We start from the raw sequence: 16,293 nt of genomic DNA on the forward strand, positions 1-16,293 counted from the left end.
ATGTTACTATCATCTCTAGACTTAGTTTAAATATTTAAAATATTGATATTATTATTATTATTATTATTATTATTATTATTATTATTATTATTATTATTAAGGACAGATAGGAATTTCTCCACTTCACGCCTACACACAGTGCGCCTCGTGCGCGCCTTGCTTTGCTCCCCACGCATTTCTCTCTCTCTCTCTCCCTCTTTCTTTGTTGCTTTTGCGCGTCTGTGTTCCTCCTGCTGTGCGTTACGTCTGTGGGCATCACGTCACGTGTCAGGGCTCCCAGGTCCCGGGCCAAGTTCTCCAGTGTGTCAGATCATCCACACAGCACAGCACGGACGGACGGAGCGACCCACACGGTCACACCCTCCCTCCCTTTTCCGCGCATCTCCTGCTCCGCGCTGCCAAACCAACACCTCAGCGGGGATGGACGGGCGCATAGACGCGTGGACGTGGGCGCAGGGTCCAAAATAAGTGACTTACTCGGTGACTTCCAGTGATTTACAAAAGCAACCACCTTGGGTTATCTTTGATATTTGACCAAAGGGAGCTTTTAGGAGAGGAGAGAGTGGAGGAAAGAAAAGGAAAAGGAAGCTGCGGTTTGCTGAGAGAGAAAGGCTGGGTGCGCGAGAAAGACGGAAAGTCACGGATCATGCTTATGGGAACTTCCGATTCCGTCTCAATAAGGTATTTGACACATTAAAGCTGCTGTTATGTTGTTGTTTTTTTTTAATGTTGAGTTGAAGTGCACTTTTACAAAGGGGGAAAAAAACCCCACCAAACCACAGGTGATGGACGCACCGTTCTCTAAGCTTTGAAATGCAAATGTAAGTATTTTTTCCCTTATAGACAGTCACCTAAAGGCGTGTCTGATGAAATAAATCCTGTTTGTCATGTACACATTCCCTTTGGTAAGCACATAACTACCTCCAGCGTCAGATGCGCTTCTGTCGCCCAAAGACGGACAACAAAGCCCATTTAAAAAAATTAAATAAATTAAAAAAAAAAAAAAAAAAAAAAACCTTTAAAAGGAAAGTCTGTTTGCTGGATTAGGATGACTAATGTTGTCTACTTATTATCTCCATCTGGATTAATGTTGCGTTTGTTGTCTTTTTGCCTTTGTTGGCGCATTCTCTGCCCACCATTGCGCGTTGTAGTCTAAAACCCTTCAGTATAGACCAGAAACAGAGCAGCCCATCTGTTCTATCACATAGCAACAGGGACAGAGAGGAAGGCAGTGTGCTCACATAATTGTGCAATATTCTTATTGCCATTATGAGCCTTTTATAATTAAAAAAAAAAAAAAAAAATGTATGGATTTGAACGTGTCATTTTGTCTGTGTGATGTTTTTATTACTGCATGAACTGTGATAATACCCCTTTCATCAGATTCATATATGCTTTATGTAGTGCTGCAGAATTCATAAGACAAGGGTTTTACCTGAAAGAGATGAGAAACATTAATTTAAGAGTTCTGCTTTATGCAGAATGACAAAATGATCTGGGAGTTTATTTAACCCTTCTATTATCCCTGGGGTCAATTTGACCCCATTCAATGTTTATCATTCAAAAAACAATGGTTGACTTTATTTAATTTTTTTGCTTCATATTTCAGTACTTTTCCTAATTTGATAGGTACAGTCGATTCAGCATCAAATTATCATGATGCTGTTTTTTCAATGTGCTGAACACATATACTGTAGTGTGTATTGCAATCTGCACACCCTGGCTCTCTTGCAAAAATGCCCTCTAGGAAAAGGTTTACTAGAGGTTTTGGAACAGCTCTTTCACAGTGAAAGTGACGTAGATGAGAGGACAGTGTTGAGGAGGACCCTGATTTTGAGGCCTTCTCATCTGATGAGAAGGAGAGTTGTATTGACCCTCCAGCAGATACAATACCTTCCAAAAAAGATTATTATGGCTCATTCTGTGAGAGTCATGAATGTGCACTTCAAATTGGGAAGAGATTTGGGATGAAAGATTTTCAAGATACACAAAACTCTGAAACTGAAAATTTGATGGTGGCATTCCAGGAAAGGTCACATCTTGTCTACTCTTGTGCTCATTAATGTTGTCAGTAAATTTGAGAAGATTTGGATGAAAACTATTCAAGATAAATTAATTTGGTAACACACGTTTTATACATAAAGGCTGACATTGCGCTGTCATTGTAACATGACACCTGTCATTAGCATGAATAAGGTGTCATGAAGGCTGTTAAGTGTTGTTCGTCACCCTAACTCTTCCTTACCCTAACCTTAACCCTAACCCTACCTAACACCACAAGATCCCGCTACCTAACCCCCAAAAATGCCAACATAGCTCCAAAGGCGTCATAATTGAGCAAAAGGCGTAACAATTTAGCGAACGACACTTAATGACAGCTAAATGACACCTTATTCATGCTAATGAAAGCGTGATGTCAGCCTTATGTATAAAACTTCAAGTAAAGTGTTACCATTAAAGCTGCAGTATGTAGAATCCTCCCTGCGCTCCGTCTTGATACCAAAACCAAAACTTAGCCTACCATACTGGTGTCTTTTGTGAATGCTCTTAGCAACTTGTTTCTCAATAGAGACTAGTGACGTTATCTTGTGTTAGTGGAGATTTTGTCTGGTGTTTAAGTGACTCTGACATGAATGCACATATCACTGTAGTTACTGCCCTGAACAACGGCTGCTGCCGTCAGCCCCTCCCCGCCACAAGCTCTCACAGTTGGCTGTGATATCAGCTGCACCTGTTACTCAGAGCAGAGTGACAACCATCACTACGTATCCAGACTGTAAAATTAATTCACCTTGTATGAACTTCTCTTAGGTTTACACACAATTTATCCCGTCTGTTCTCACTCTCCCTCTGACATCTGTATATTTGTGGGGCGGACCCTTCACAGTTACAGAGATCCACGAGGACACAAAGCGATCTATTCCTGTTTGGGAAATTATTCTGTTGCTTCTCCACCTCTGTCTGCCTTTTTCTGCTTGATTTGCCGTGTAACTGTTGTTCTTAACGCTGTGATGGGGACTTCTGCTGGAACGTCTGCCAATGCATTTTTACTACCAATTGTACGTGAACGTGCCTGACTTCAGTCGAGCAGCCAATAACAATGCTCACAAAAGCTCATGGAGCACACGTGTTTGTAGAAAGATATCTGATTGGCTGACATCCAGCGTCACTCTCCTGGATATTTAAACTTCATATATAGGGCCAGGAGAAGGAGAATAGATTAACTATGCACTCAGAACACTTTGGATTACAATATCCTCAAAGATTATAATGGATTTTGACCAAATGATGCCAAAAAAAAAACTTACATACTGCAGTTTTAACTCTAATTTAAAGGTTGGGCCTGACGGTGGCACTAGAGAACAAGTCAATGCTTCATTGTCAAGGGGTTATGCATGTATTCAATAAATAAACAAAGTGCCTCACACAAAAAATTGGTCAACAATTTTCTGAAAAGCATTTTCTGGAGACAAATAACCCTGGGGTCCGATTGACCCCAATAGGATAATAGGAGGGTTAATTCTTGTTTGGTTGATCTTATAATTTATTTCAATCCAATCGTCCCTCTCCCAACCTCTCCTTCATCTGTGCACGTTTACACCCTACCCTCCTCCCTCCTCCTCCTAACCTCTCTATCTGTGACCTCCCTTTAGAGTGGCTCTGCCTGATGCTCTATCATGACTGATGGCGAGGGGAGAGCGCGCTTTCAGTACGCAGAATGCCAGGAGCAGGAGGGGGTGCAGGAAGAGGTGAGGCTTGCTATACCAACGCCCAGCAGGAACGACTCCCCAGGTCATGATGCTGACCCAGGAGGAAGCCAGAACCAGGAGGAGGTGGAAGACGAGGCCAATGAGGAGGAGGAGGAGGAAAAGGCGGAGGAAGAGATGGAGATGGATAGAAGGAGGCAGGGTACTTGTGGAGGGGCCGCTGGAGGAGGGGATAGATGGAGTCCTGACGTCCAGGAGCAGGACGAGGACGAGGAGGAAGAGGAGGAGGAAGAACCTGAGCTGGAAGTTGGACCCACATTGGGAGTTCGCATCAGAGCCCCCATCCGTGATCCCGACTGTGTCTCAGAGGAGGAGGAGCAGCAGCCGTACCCCGCCCTGGCCCCCGTGGCCTTCTTCTGCCTGAAACAAACTACAAGGCCCCGAAACTGGTGTCTTCGTGTCGTCTGCAGCCCATATCCTTTCATGTGATGGAAATTCACCCTTTCACAGCCAGTAAGAACACAAATGTCCACGCTTTCATCTGCACCAGTGTCACTGCTGCTTCTGATAGCAATGGTTACCATACATTCAATACCAAGACATGTCGGTGCTATTGGTTTTGCTTCGTACCTGACAATGTGTGTCCTTGCTTCATTCTGTGAGAATGAAATATTACAGTTGGTGGATCTCAAATTATGGCGAGGTCATGAATTCTAAACTCTAATGAAGTGCCCTATCGATGAAGTCTTGGCTTCAGTTTTGTTAGTGAAGCCGTTGCAGGCTTTTTTGAAGTTTTGAATTTAAAAATAATGATGAGTCTTCTAAATGTCTCAAGGGTTTCTGAGTTAATGAGTCAGAAAACTCCGACTGGTTGTATTGAGAATGGTTCGTTGGTTTGAAAAGAGACGTTTTACTGCACCTTTATGACACCATATTCCCATTTATTACAGTTTCCAGAGATTTGTATCTAGAATTAGTAATCATCGATGCAACAAAAATACTAATACCTCCCTGCAGCATTCAGGATCCAGTGTAGTTTCAGTTTAGACAACGAAGGTCTGGCATTGTTTCTGTACAGATTTACTATTGAATATTGTTGAAATATAGTAAAGTATGATTTTATAGATCAAAGGACAAAGGTCCTATTCATTTTTCTTAATTTGAAGTTGAGTGCCTGTGTGGGCCATGCTGTAACTTAACTCTACATGATGCCATATTTATCAAGGGGGGGGTTGATTAGATATAGTAGCTAGAATTTGTCATTTGGTGAGTCCTCACACTCATTTTTGTCACTTTTGTGCTGTCTAATTAAGACAAAATATCACTTGGCAACTTCCATCCAGCCTAACACTAATGTGTAGCAGTTTATTGAGCCTTTATATAATATTTATTTACTCTGCCTTTGTCGTAAAACACCAGCTTCAGGAATCAGAGTTAATAATTCAACTTTGGACAAACTCTATGATGTAGGTCAAACTCATATCACTGATTAATTTGAATCGGCCATTTGTGTCAGTTCTTCATGAGAGGAGCCAGCGGTGGATGTTACTTGGTTTTCCTTGGGCTGGAAAGTTAAAACAATACCTCTTAACCAAATAAATCATGTTAGTGACGTGCTTTGTTCTTACTGAAGCAATGCCCACTACCGCTTTAGGTTATGCAATAGGAAATAAAGCCACTTTTGTTGTATTTCTTAGCAGAAAATTCTATAAAACATAAATGCCTCTTGCTTAAAATCAAGGACAAATAAGGGCCACAAAAATTGTCCGAACTAGTGCTAGAAAACTGCAGGACAACTTTCTTACAAAAACAAGATGAACATTAAGAAAGATTTATTACCATTTAAAACGTATAAACACTGGCAAATGGACACATGATGTAATAATGACACTTACCTAATGGCCTCGTATTCACACTGAAAGCTCTGCCCTGCATTAACTTAGTTTATCATTGCCAACAAATCACCAAAAGGCGTGTTTGTGACACATCCATGTTCTCACTCAGCGTATGCTACAACTAAAATTCAGTTAGAACGAAACCTCCTTTCTGTAAATCTTCAGTTTTGTCTTAAAGCTGAGAATAATTGGTCTTTAACCAATATACTGTGACATATCTTTTTTTTTAAATCTCAAAGTGCTCTCCATTGAAAGTCAATGTAAGTTACTCACAAACAGCTGTAGTTTTTTTTTTTTTTCTCCCAAAGACACATAAGCAGCAGGAATAGGGATTTTACTACAATCCGTAGAACACATTCAGATTTGGCATCCTTTAGAGTAACTTAACCCCTGCTTTCTGCTGACCTGCCACTAGGAGGGAAGTTCAAAAAATGCCTTTGATTATGGGTGTTTGTGCTGTAGCTGTTAGACACACCCACTCTGTCAGCCCATACCGCTGTGCGCAGAGACAGACGGTAATACACACACATAGCAAGTTCATAAGCTAAAATTTGTCACTACGACTACAGGCACGCACAATTACGACGTGAAGCTCATAACAGCCTTACAGACACCACTCAGGGGAAAACAGCCCTGCTCTCGTGCACATAGCGATAAGACGGACACAAACGTCCGCGCACACGCAAGACAGACGGGAATACGCTCATGGCATGATATGTCTGTAAAAACACATAAGTTGATGAACCCTCTGATTAGTGCAGAATCTGCTCTTTATAGAAGCACAGAGTCAAAAACATCACCACACACGGAACACAGTGGACTTCCTCATTGGCTGTCAATCAATGCTCACAGAGGGCTGTGATTGGACGAATTGAAATAGCCGACGTTCAACCGTTAGAGGCCAATATATCTGACATTTTACAGCTAAATACATGAAATTAAAATACTTTTACTTAAATGTGAAGAGTGGGACTAGGATTAATAAAAAGCACTACTTAATACCCAAATCAAATATATTCAGTAGAAAAAAGTGGGTTTGGGGTTTTGTTACTCTTTAAAGACCATTACCCAGAAATTCCGACTTTTCCGTGTACAATATGTGGATTTGTTTTAATTGTCTATGTAAAAAAAGGAATCATGAGGAAAACTCAACTTTCACTTGCCCTTGAGGAAGATTTTAAAAGCTATTTAATTTTTGAGGGACCTGCTTGTAAACTACATAATCCACTATCTACTCCAGCAAGTGTCCCAGAGTTAGATTACACATGTCTACCAGCTCCAGGATTTCAATTTATTATTATTTTTTCAACAGGAAATGACAATTCACTCGTAGTTTTTGTCATTTTATGACAATTTAAATTTCTTTAGTTTTATTTTAGTGTTTGGATTTAGTCTAGTTTCTGTTGACTAAATTAGAAATGAATTCTCGACAGTTTATAAATAATTTAAATATGCTTTTGTTATTAACACCCTGTCACAGAGAGTCCATAATCATCTTATTTGTGTATTTTGAAATATCTAAAATTAGCCACAAATTGGATGAAAATAGTAGTGATTTTGTTCAAATATTTTCTTGATGTAGATCAAATTATTTTCTATTTTAATCATCCTGCCTTTGCTAACACATTTAACATTTGTGTAGTTTTAGTCAGATACGTTTTTTCATTGTTTGCAGGCACTATAGTACCAACATTTAAAATTCAGGACATATTTTTCTTGCAAACAGAACATTTAAATGTCATCTGCAATTCAGAGAATGAATTACCTGTGCTAGTCTGTACTGGAAACTCATATTTTTTAAATGCATGAGCTTAAAAGGTCTGGATTAAGGCTGAGTTCCCCACTTAGATGGGCAGGGAATCGTGATAAATGTGAACTTGCTACAGGGTTCAGATCCATTTAGTACTAGTGCAATATTTTAGATTTGGAACACAAGCAAGAAGCGTGGCCAGCTTGGTACACCATGTTAATAACTATAGCTAAATTACTTTAACTGAGTCAGTAAAAGGCTCCAGGAACGCCTAATGCTAACCATGGCGTGCACTCTTCTTTAATATATGTTGTTTGCTTGCAAAGCCAGTGACCGTAAACTCATTTTGTCAAATCTAAAATGTCCAAAAGCTACTGCGCTCCATCGAGTTAAACTTATAAGAAGTCCAAACTCAGCCACCTGTTTAACAGATGTTTTCCCTGCCTTACTTCACGTCTGTTACTTTCACGGCTCTGTTGGAGCGGTAACACATGAAGGTTTTTGCTCCTGTGGTCAGCATTTCAGTTTATCCGTGCTCACTGATCACAGTTTGGATTTTTATTTTTTTCTTCAAATCTAATTTGCCGCTTGACGGACACACGGGGAACGCTTTGTGCCAAGTAAGCATAACGAATGAATGAGATGCGCACTGTCACATGGTTGATATTGCATTATAATATGCCTGTTTAGAGCGAGAATCAGGTTATGGCAGAAGAGCTGCTCCCACTGGAGGTTTCTGTTTTGTTCTTTAGTGTATGTGAGACTGTGTAGGTGTGTGAGTGTGAGACTTAGACTAAGCAGAGCAGAGTTGGTGGTCCATGGCAGTACTATGTAAATATTATCTGAAGTGTAAATACACCGCATTCAGCCACACAGTAGACTGAACACAATGGTTGGAAGTCTGAGTCTACTTTTACAAAAGGGAGATTAAAGGACCATGTCTTTCTTCTTAAACAACCTTTTGTTAGTGCTGCAAACTATCCAATCTGTTTTTAGGAAGATATCTATCACTCCTGACGTTCACAGTTACCAGAGTAGCGTTTTAACTATGGCTGGGATTTTAACGCGTTAATTGCGATTAAATAATTACAGAAAAAATAAACGCAGTCAATTGTTTTTGGGGTTATATGCACTCCAAACAGCAAAGAACATTTTCCGGTATAGCTATAATACTGATGCACAGACTACAACAGTACAACCTGAGTAGAGGTGTTTTTTGTGCTTGATTCATTTTAGTAAGAAACAAAAAATAAACATTGGAAGGAAAACAAAAGCCCAGTTTTGTGCAAATTGTGCAAGAAAGAGTTGCAGATAACCAGAGCTCTTCCTCCTCCAGCCTTCCAGCAGAGCTTTTCCACCTCAATGCTAAACATGTAGCAGCTAGCACGGACAACGGTCCTTCAGACGCTACACTAGACCGAGCAGGCAGTGTCTCCAATCCACACTGGAAAAGATGACAGGGTTCATAGACAAAATGACTAAGTCCATGACTGACAAATGAACAAACTCACTGGATAAATGATTGTATTGGACAGTGCTAGAGGATGTGGGCGGGGCTAGAAGCGGTGCTACAGATAGCATTGCCTAACCCAAGTTACCAACTTATGCACTGCTATGTAGAAAGACAATTTCAAACTAAGACCCTGTTTACACAACAACGTTTTCTATTGAAAACGCAAAAGTTTCGGCGTTGCATTTACATGGCAACGGCGTTTTGGTGCTTGAAAACGGAACTTTTTTCAAACGGACTCCAGAGTGTGCACATGTAGGCGAGTTTCTTTAATAAATCAGTAGGGATGTTTCCTATACAACTTTTTCACTTTCGATATGGTGCCTTGAGTATTAGTCGATACCGATGTTGATCCGATACGATATCAGCACGAATCATACATACTTTTATTACTTATTTTGTAGTGTGGAATGTTAGAAATGCCTTGATCAAGTGATGTTACTCAAACAGAGAACAATAGTCAGCAATTCAAGTTCTCTTCAGTTATTTTTTACTGTCAGTATATGGTGGGAACAACTGAGGGCGCGGTCAAAAACGTATGCTTATATCGGAGATTTTAGATCCAGTCCGATAAAATCTGGTGCAGACATGAAATATGTCTCCACTGATCCAAGTGATGGCGAAGTAAATAAACACTTTGTTGGAGAAAAGTTGGTGAATTCCAGAGAGTGACGCACGCAAACACTCTAACTTGTTTCCTTATTTTGGTCAATTGCAAAACCACACTACCATCTATTGGCCTGGCACGTATACTACGTTGTTTTTTATGCTTTCCGCAGCCTCATGTAAACAGAGATCATTTTGAAAACATTGCCACGTGAATGGAACCAAAACGGAAACAGAAGCAAAACGTTGTCGTGTAAACGGGGCCTGAGTTTATCAGCTTCATCAGTTGCTTTGTTTATTTCATGCCACAGACATTATAACTGTTTTGCACTGTTCAGTTTCCACTTCTCCAGAATAATCTGTAAAAACACATTTGTTTTAGAAAGTTTACAAAAACTCCAGAAAAGCATGAATATAACTGACTTAAATTTAGGTTTTAGCTTTGTGAAAAATGCAATCATAATAATCTTCATTCAGTAAATAGAATATTTTTTTTGTTGTTTAAGCTCATTTAATGTTTCCATAGATTCAGTCATATACCAAAATCCAGTTAAATTGGAAAAACCTTGCTTCTCGTGTCAGATATTGTTATAAGATTAATTTGAATTAATCGAGATCAATTAATTACAAAGTCTCTAATTAATTAGATTTTTTTTTTTTTTTTTTTTTTAATCAAGTCCCACCTAACTGCAACTAAACAGTGTGTCTCATTCCTCATGTTTATGATGCTCATCAGCATTGATCCACTGGCCTGCTCCAGTGCTTGTACATGAACAGGAGATGACGTTGTTGAATCTCCAGTATTTGCATTGAGTTCTAATCCTTATATTGGTCATTGATCATATCTTGTTGACACTGATACTACTTGTGAAAATGTCACACTTAGATGCTCCAGTCTGGGACTTTTAGGGGGAGAGAGAGCTTACCTGTACAGCAGCACAAGTTTGGAATCAAAATGACAGAAACAAATGGGATTGACAGTAGTAAGAGTTCATTAGTCCTAATAAAATGGCTGGAGTGTAAACCGCTGCGCCCGTAAAGCTCTGTAGACGCCAGTCGTCGTATGTCATCAGTCAATGGTTGACATTTGCTGACTGAGAGTTGTAATATGATTAAAAACTTGATCCAAGATGATTAGATCTGACTCTGCGGAGCAGACGATTAATCTAATACAGATGAGTGAGTTCATTGTCCTTTTTTTTTTTTCTGCATTAGTCTGTTTACATTATGTAATTTACTTTTTAGTGAGCTTTTTGTGTACAATTGTAACTCATTCAGGAGGAGAACGGACAACACAAAACCTTTACCTTGATTAACCTGAACTCAAGTCCGACTACTGATATTAAAAAATGAAAATGTAGTGCGAATTATTGATTTATTTGTTTGTTTACATAAATGATACTATAAGCCAGTAACAAAAAAAAAAAAAAATCAATTTGACAATATATATTGTGATATCTTACCGAAGGATTATCCTATCGATCCAATGAAAAAACAATTTATTTGAGCTAACATTTATAGCTTGTAAACTCCCTGTCACTAGGTGTCAGTGAACCATATCAGGCCTTTTGTTAATATACCTCACTTCTCAATGCATTTTAGCTTGGACGTTAATTGCACTTTATTTTCATAAAACATACTGGGCACTTTTATAGATGTATCAATTTTTTTTTAAAAGAATTTAAAAACTCAACTGAACCAGAATCTTTTGTAGAAGCTAAAGTTAAACTTTTTTTTTTGAAAAAACGTAATTTGACAGTTTGATAAACATACCACATGTTTTTGATGTCGGTACTTGAATTACAGTTCCAGTAGTTACCATTTACATACTTAAAGGGATTGATGGAAACGGAAGAGAAAATAGTGCCAATTAAAATTGGAGGTATGAATTTTTTTTGTGGGCGGTTTTGTGATGTAAATGAATCAAGCTTTCAAACCCATATATTTTTTTCTATTAAAAACGCACAGTTTTGTGGCCCCGGAAACTAACCGGGACTACTTTCTTGAACAACTTCAAGTGGCCAGAACTCGGACCAGGGAGGTGACCACTGAGTGAGACAATGTGTATGCACTATAGTGCTGGTGAGGATTGCATACAATGTCATGTCTTAAATAGGCGAACTATCCCTTTAAGATATCAGCATTTTCCTCCTAGATCTTGACAATACAGAGCCTTCACAGACAATAATACCTAGAGAAGTCATAAAAGTCACTATCTTTGACCTCTAATCTTTTAACTTTTTATTTTATTTTATTCTAATTTGAATACAATTCCACCTGGTAAAGAAATACACATCACTGTCACTCAGACAAGAGTCCTGAAATGAAAAAAAGAGCGTCAAATTGTGTGTTTGTCAAAACAAGCTTCTGTGCATTGCTCACTGTCAGTGAGTCTCAGTTCTGGTCTCCTCATTTTCCTCTTGAGTGATGCATTTATGTGTTTGGTGACTCATTACACTGGGTGTGTGATCACCATGACAGCAGTTTAGAGGGATTGTGTTCCTATGATGTAGTCCTGGCTCACCCTGTGCAGTTTTAGCAATGTGGGCTTTGTACAATGACTTTTAACTCACACACATTAGAACAATTAAGACCTTCTTGCAGTTTAAAAGAGACAAAATGTTAAAAATCTGCCTCTTTTAACACGTGTCGCCTACAAAAAGATCAGACGAGTAATTAATATACATAATGTGTCCGGTAAAACGTGTTACCATAATCAAAATGCACTAAAAAGCATCTATTTTTCTATTCTTTTTGATCAGTTGCCTCTTTTGTGATGCAAGCTGCTCAGCTGTCCATCACATATCTCATGTATGAGGTATTAATGTCTATAAATGTTTTGAAAAATCCACAACTGAAACTGAGAAACCGTGCAACACATTGTAAAATACTTTATTTTTTGCTAACAAAAAAAAAAAAATGGAATAAACTTACAGTTAAAACTTTTTCTGAGGGTTTTCTTCAGATCCTCTAATATGCATTTATAGTTATATAGTAGTAATGCAGTTTTTAATAACCTGATTACTGGTGATACAATCATAGATATTAATATCACAAGGACAACGTCCTCTGTGATAGAATATTCAGCAGCCAATGTCACATTAGTGATGGCAGTTCTTTCCAAAAATATTATAGTTGGGTTTTTTTTTCTTCTTTAAATGAATGTCTTTTGAAAAATAACAGTCAGGAGTGGTATTGTTGTTGATTGCACATGTTTTGCTGATATTTAGGGCTCTTATTGTGAAAGGCTAGATGTGGAAGATGAGATATGTGTGCTATATGTGGCATTTCACCCTCCTCTGTTTAACCTAACCAACCTCTTTGACAGTGCTTCATCTAATTATCACACAGGAAGTTGCAAGTATAATCAGGAAGTTGTAGCCCCAAGAATGTGAATGCTTATCTAATTATTTGTAATACAAAGCAATTTCTTAGTGAGTTTTACTTACTACGGATCTATGAGGAAGTATTGTTAATAAACATTACCGTGTATTAGTGTCCAAGCTTCACTTACGTACTGTATGTACAGTATAATTGATTCTCAGCGTTGTGTATATCAGTTGTGTGAAAGTGTGTGGTGTAAAATGTGTGTTTTTGGGATGTCATTGTTATGTCTGGTGCCTGCTGGCCTCTGAGCCTGTCCTTCCTTCCTCTGACCTAACACACCTGATTCACATCGGCAAACAGGTGGAGAGGGGGGAGGAGCTGTAGAAAAGGAAAGAAAGGAAAGAAAGGTTGTACTACAGAATACAAACAAGGGTTGGAGAAGTGAGGAAAGCAGGATGAAACAGGAAAGAAAAAGGAGTAACATCAAGAATGAGGTTTGGATGTGAGAAGTGTAAAGCTGGAAGAATTAAGTTATTCAGAAATCTATAATATTCTAAATCTATATATATATATATATATATATATATATAAACTCAGTTTAGTTTATAAATGTTGATACTGAGCTCAGGAAGGAAAGAGTCAAATATTTTTAAATCAGTTTTTGAAGGAAATTGGTATTATGAATAGGATCTTGGTGGTTTTTTTTTTTTTTTAATTTTCAGTATAGCTTGAGTAGTCGCGAGATCCACACTCCACATCAGCTGGTGGCGGTAATCAGAGTCGGCGCCAGGCGGTATCCTCCTCGTTTGGTGAGCTTTTTACATTTCTCACCTTTGTGAATGACAATCTTCAGTACTCTATAAAATCTCTTTTCCTTTTCTCGGTTAGAACGATTGGAGCAGCCGTAAACCACACAAAACATGGGCATTTTGATGATTTCAGACGGCAGATTCTCAAACTTCACCTCCTGCCCTCCGTCTGAATTTAGCGCTCTCGCTTTGTCGCGATGCAGCAATGTGAGTGACGTCACGTGAATCAACAGAACAGGCCATAGACATATACACATTCTATTGGCTGATCCTAACAACAGCTCTAGGATACGTTCAGTAACACAAATGTAAAACAATTACACCACAGTATATTAATAATTTTTTTAATTCAACCAACCAAATTTGGTTTTTCAAAAATAGTTGTGGTAAACCATTTATTTTTTTTTTTTTTACCTATACATTTTCTTATGCAATATGCATTTCACAGCATGCCTGTGAAAACAAAAGTTATTTCAAAATAAAAGACAAGTCATGAGACCTTCAGTATTTATTTTTGACCAGCTGTCCACGGCCCACCCAGTACAGGTCCTCGATCCACTTTTGGGTCCTGACCCACGAATTGAGAATCACTGGTTTAGAACAGAAGAGAAACATATACTGAATAATAAAAGCCAAACAATAAAACGACACCAAAAACACAATAAAATTAAAGAAATGATCTTGATTAGAAGATGAAGTGAAAATACAAGGATCAGTCTTGGTCCCACGTCATGTCCTTCATCACTTCTTTTCTACAGCTCCTCCTCCCTCTCAGCCTGATTACTGATGTGAATCAGGTGTGTTAGGTCAGAGGGAGGAAGGGCTGAGAGGCCAGGAGGCACCGTCCATGACAATCATCTAGTGCAAAATCTCTGTTTATCACAGAATAATCCAGAATATTAATGCTAATTGTTATGTTTCTATAAAACGTGTGTATCTGTATGTGGAGCTGTATTTACATACTTATTGTATTTGTGTCCATTTAGATGTAGGGCAGGCTATCTCATAGTTACATCATTAAATGGTTAATTCAGAAATAGATAGATACAAGATCAACACTGATCATGATCAGGGGTCAAATCATATGTTTTTTTGGTTTCTGCACGTGAATAATGAACAGAACGTACATGCAATATTTCACTGCTTTGCTGCCCACCATGTCTTTCCACTCGGGGAGCTGTCAGTCACATTTCTTGTCGTGGCAATGGTACACTGATTGGTCCTGTGATAGTGTGGGAGGGATTTTTTTTTTTTTTTTGACACAGCAGCTGTTGCTATGGCTGCACATCCTGTTGATTATGGTCTGAAACGTGTCCCTAAAATCTTCTTCCAAACTCTCTATAGGAAATCCCTCTGTGAACATGACTTGTGGTTTGCCTGAGTTAGGCCGTAATGATGAGAAATGACTGATCGGGGGTATAGGAAAGAGTAAACGCAGAGAGAGGTGGATAAGCAACGCAATGAGCGATAAGACAACATATTAAGTCCAGGTGAGAGCGAGATAAGGATGATGGATTGATTCAAAAAGGTCCTGAAATTTAGAAAAATGCTTGTGATCGAATGGACCATGAGAAAGCAGATAAGGGCAATGGAATATGACAAGGTGGTGAAAACGGTGCAAGAACGAGAAGCAGGTGGAGCTTTGGATTGGAAGCACTAGGAAGATTATTATTGTCTGTCTGTATGTGGGATGAAATTATGGAACAGCCTGGATTCACAACAAAAGCAACGCCAAATTCTTGAGACTTTTAAGTCACTTCATAAACATATGATCTGGTAGCAGTACAGTGAGGATGGGGGCGGTGCTTAATGCAACTAACAGGCCGACTGCATCTATGGCAAGTGTTGCCTTTATATGCAAATTGAATTGAATTGGAATTTATTACCATTGTTGGTATTTTGGCATTGCATTCTTGTATATCTTAAGTTACTGATTATTATTTAGTCAGTTTTTTTTTCCTATTCTGTTCAGTACTTATTGTGTATTTCTAGAAGTCCAACCAGACCGTTCGCTCATTGGTTATTCCGTTTTAAAACCATATCAAAAATAACAAATAAACGATGTGGTTATTTTGTTTTACTGACTTATATCCAAAACAGAAATACAAGCAGCATTTTCCTGTTTTAAGATTACATCTTCTGTTTGTGTGATATTTGGATATTTAAGGGAAACTGGAATGAGAGCGTCATGTTTTAAGCTCACCACACAGAGCGGACCCACAGACGGGGGCAGACTTTTACTCCCTGACAAAAAAGGAGCAATACATAAGTCACATTACTGGTGAATTGAAATGTTATTAATACATAAATAAGTCAAACATGCACACGATATGTGAGTCAAGGAACCAGAGGTGGTGTAATGATGTACTGGTGATCCTCGTTTCTTGTGATCAACTTCCGTGTGTGTTGACAGCTGCCATTAATGGCTAGCAGGATCATAACGTGGAACGTACTGCCCTCAAAAAAGCTGTGTAATTGTTTTTGCAAAAGTGTCAAATGGTAGAAGTTCTAACATCTATTGTTCCTCACACCGGCCTGACAGTCGATAGTCAGTCACCAGTTTATTTGGATACTATTTAAACCATAACACTGTTGGGTAAAGTTGGCACGATATTCACAGATTCAGACTTCCAGCATCAATAACTCTTTAACCAATCATCATCAACACACAAATTATGCCTTTTTGCAC

At 38.7% G+C, this 16,293-nt stretch overlaps 1 protein-coding gene across 2 annotated transcripts in view; it reads left to right on the top strand.

Annotated features, from left to right (window-relative positions):
• The first annotated feature begins 254 nt into the window (after positions 1 to 254).
• Positions 255 to 16,293, top strand: part of cacna1ha (calcium channel, voltage-dependent, T type, alpha 1H subunit a) — a 165,772-nt gene continuing 149,733 nt past the window's right edge. For both annotated transcript variants that reach the window (XM_028454330.1, XM_028454331.1), the window contains exons 1-2: positions 255 to 681; positions 3,654 to 4,180. In XM_028454330.1, the coding sequence (XP_028310131.1) occupies positions 3,678 to 4,180 (503 nt within the window). In that variant the 5' untranslated portion in view covers positions 255 to 681; positions 3,654 to 3,677. The remainder of the gene's footprint in view (positions 682 to 3,653; positions 4,181 to 16,293) is intronic.

Source organism: Gouania willdenowi, chromosome 8 (assembly GCF_900634775.1).
Source record: "Gouania willdenowi chromosome 8, fGouWil2.1, whole genome shotgun sequence".
Taxonomy (NCBI): Eukaryota; Metazoa; Chordata; class Actinopteri; order Blenniiformes; family Gobiesocidae; genus Gouania; species Gouania willdenowi.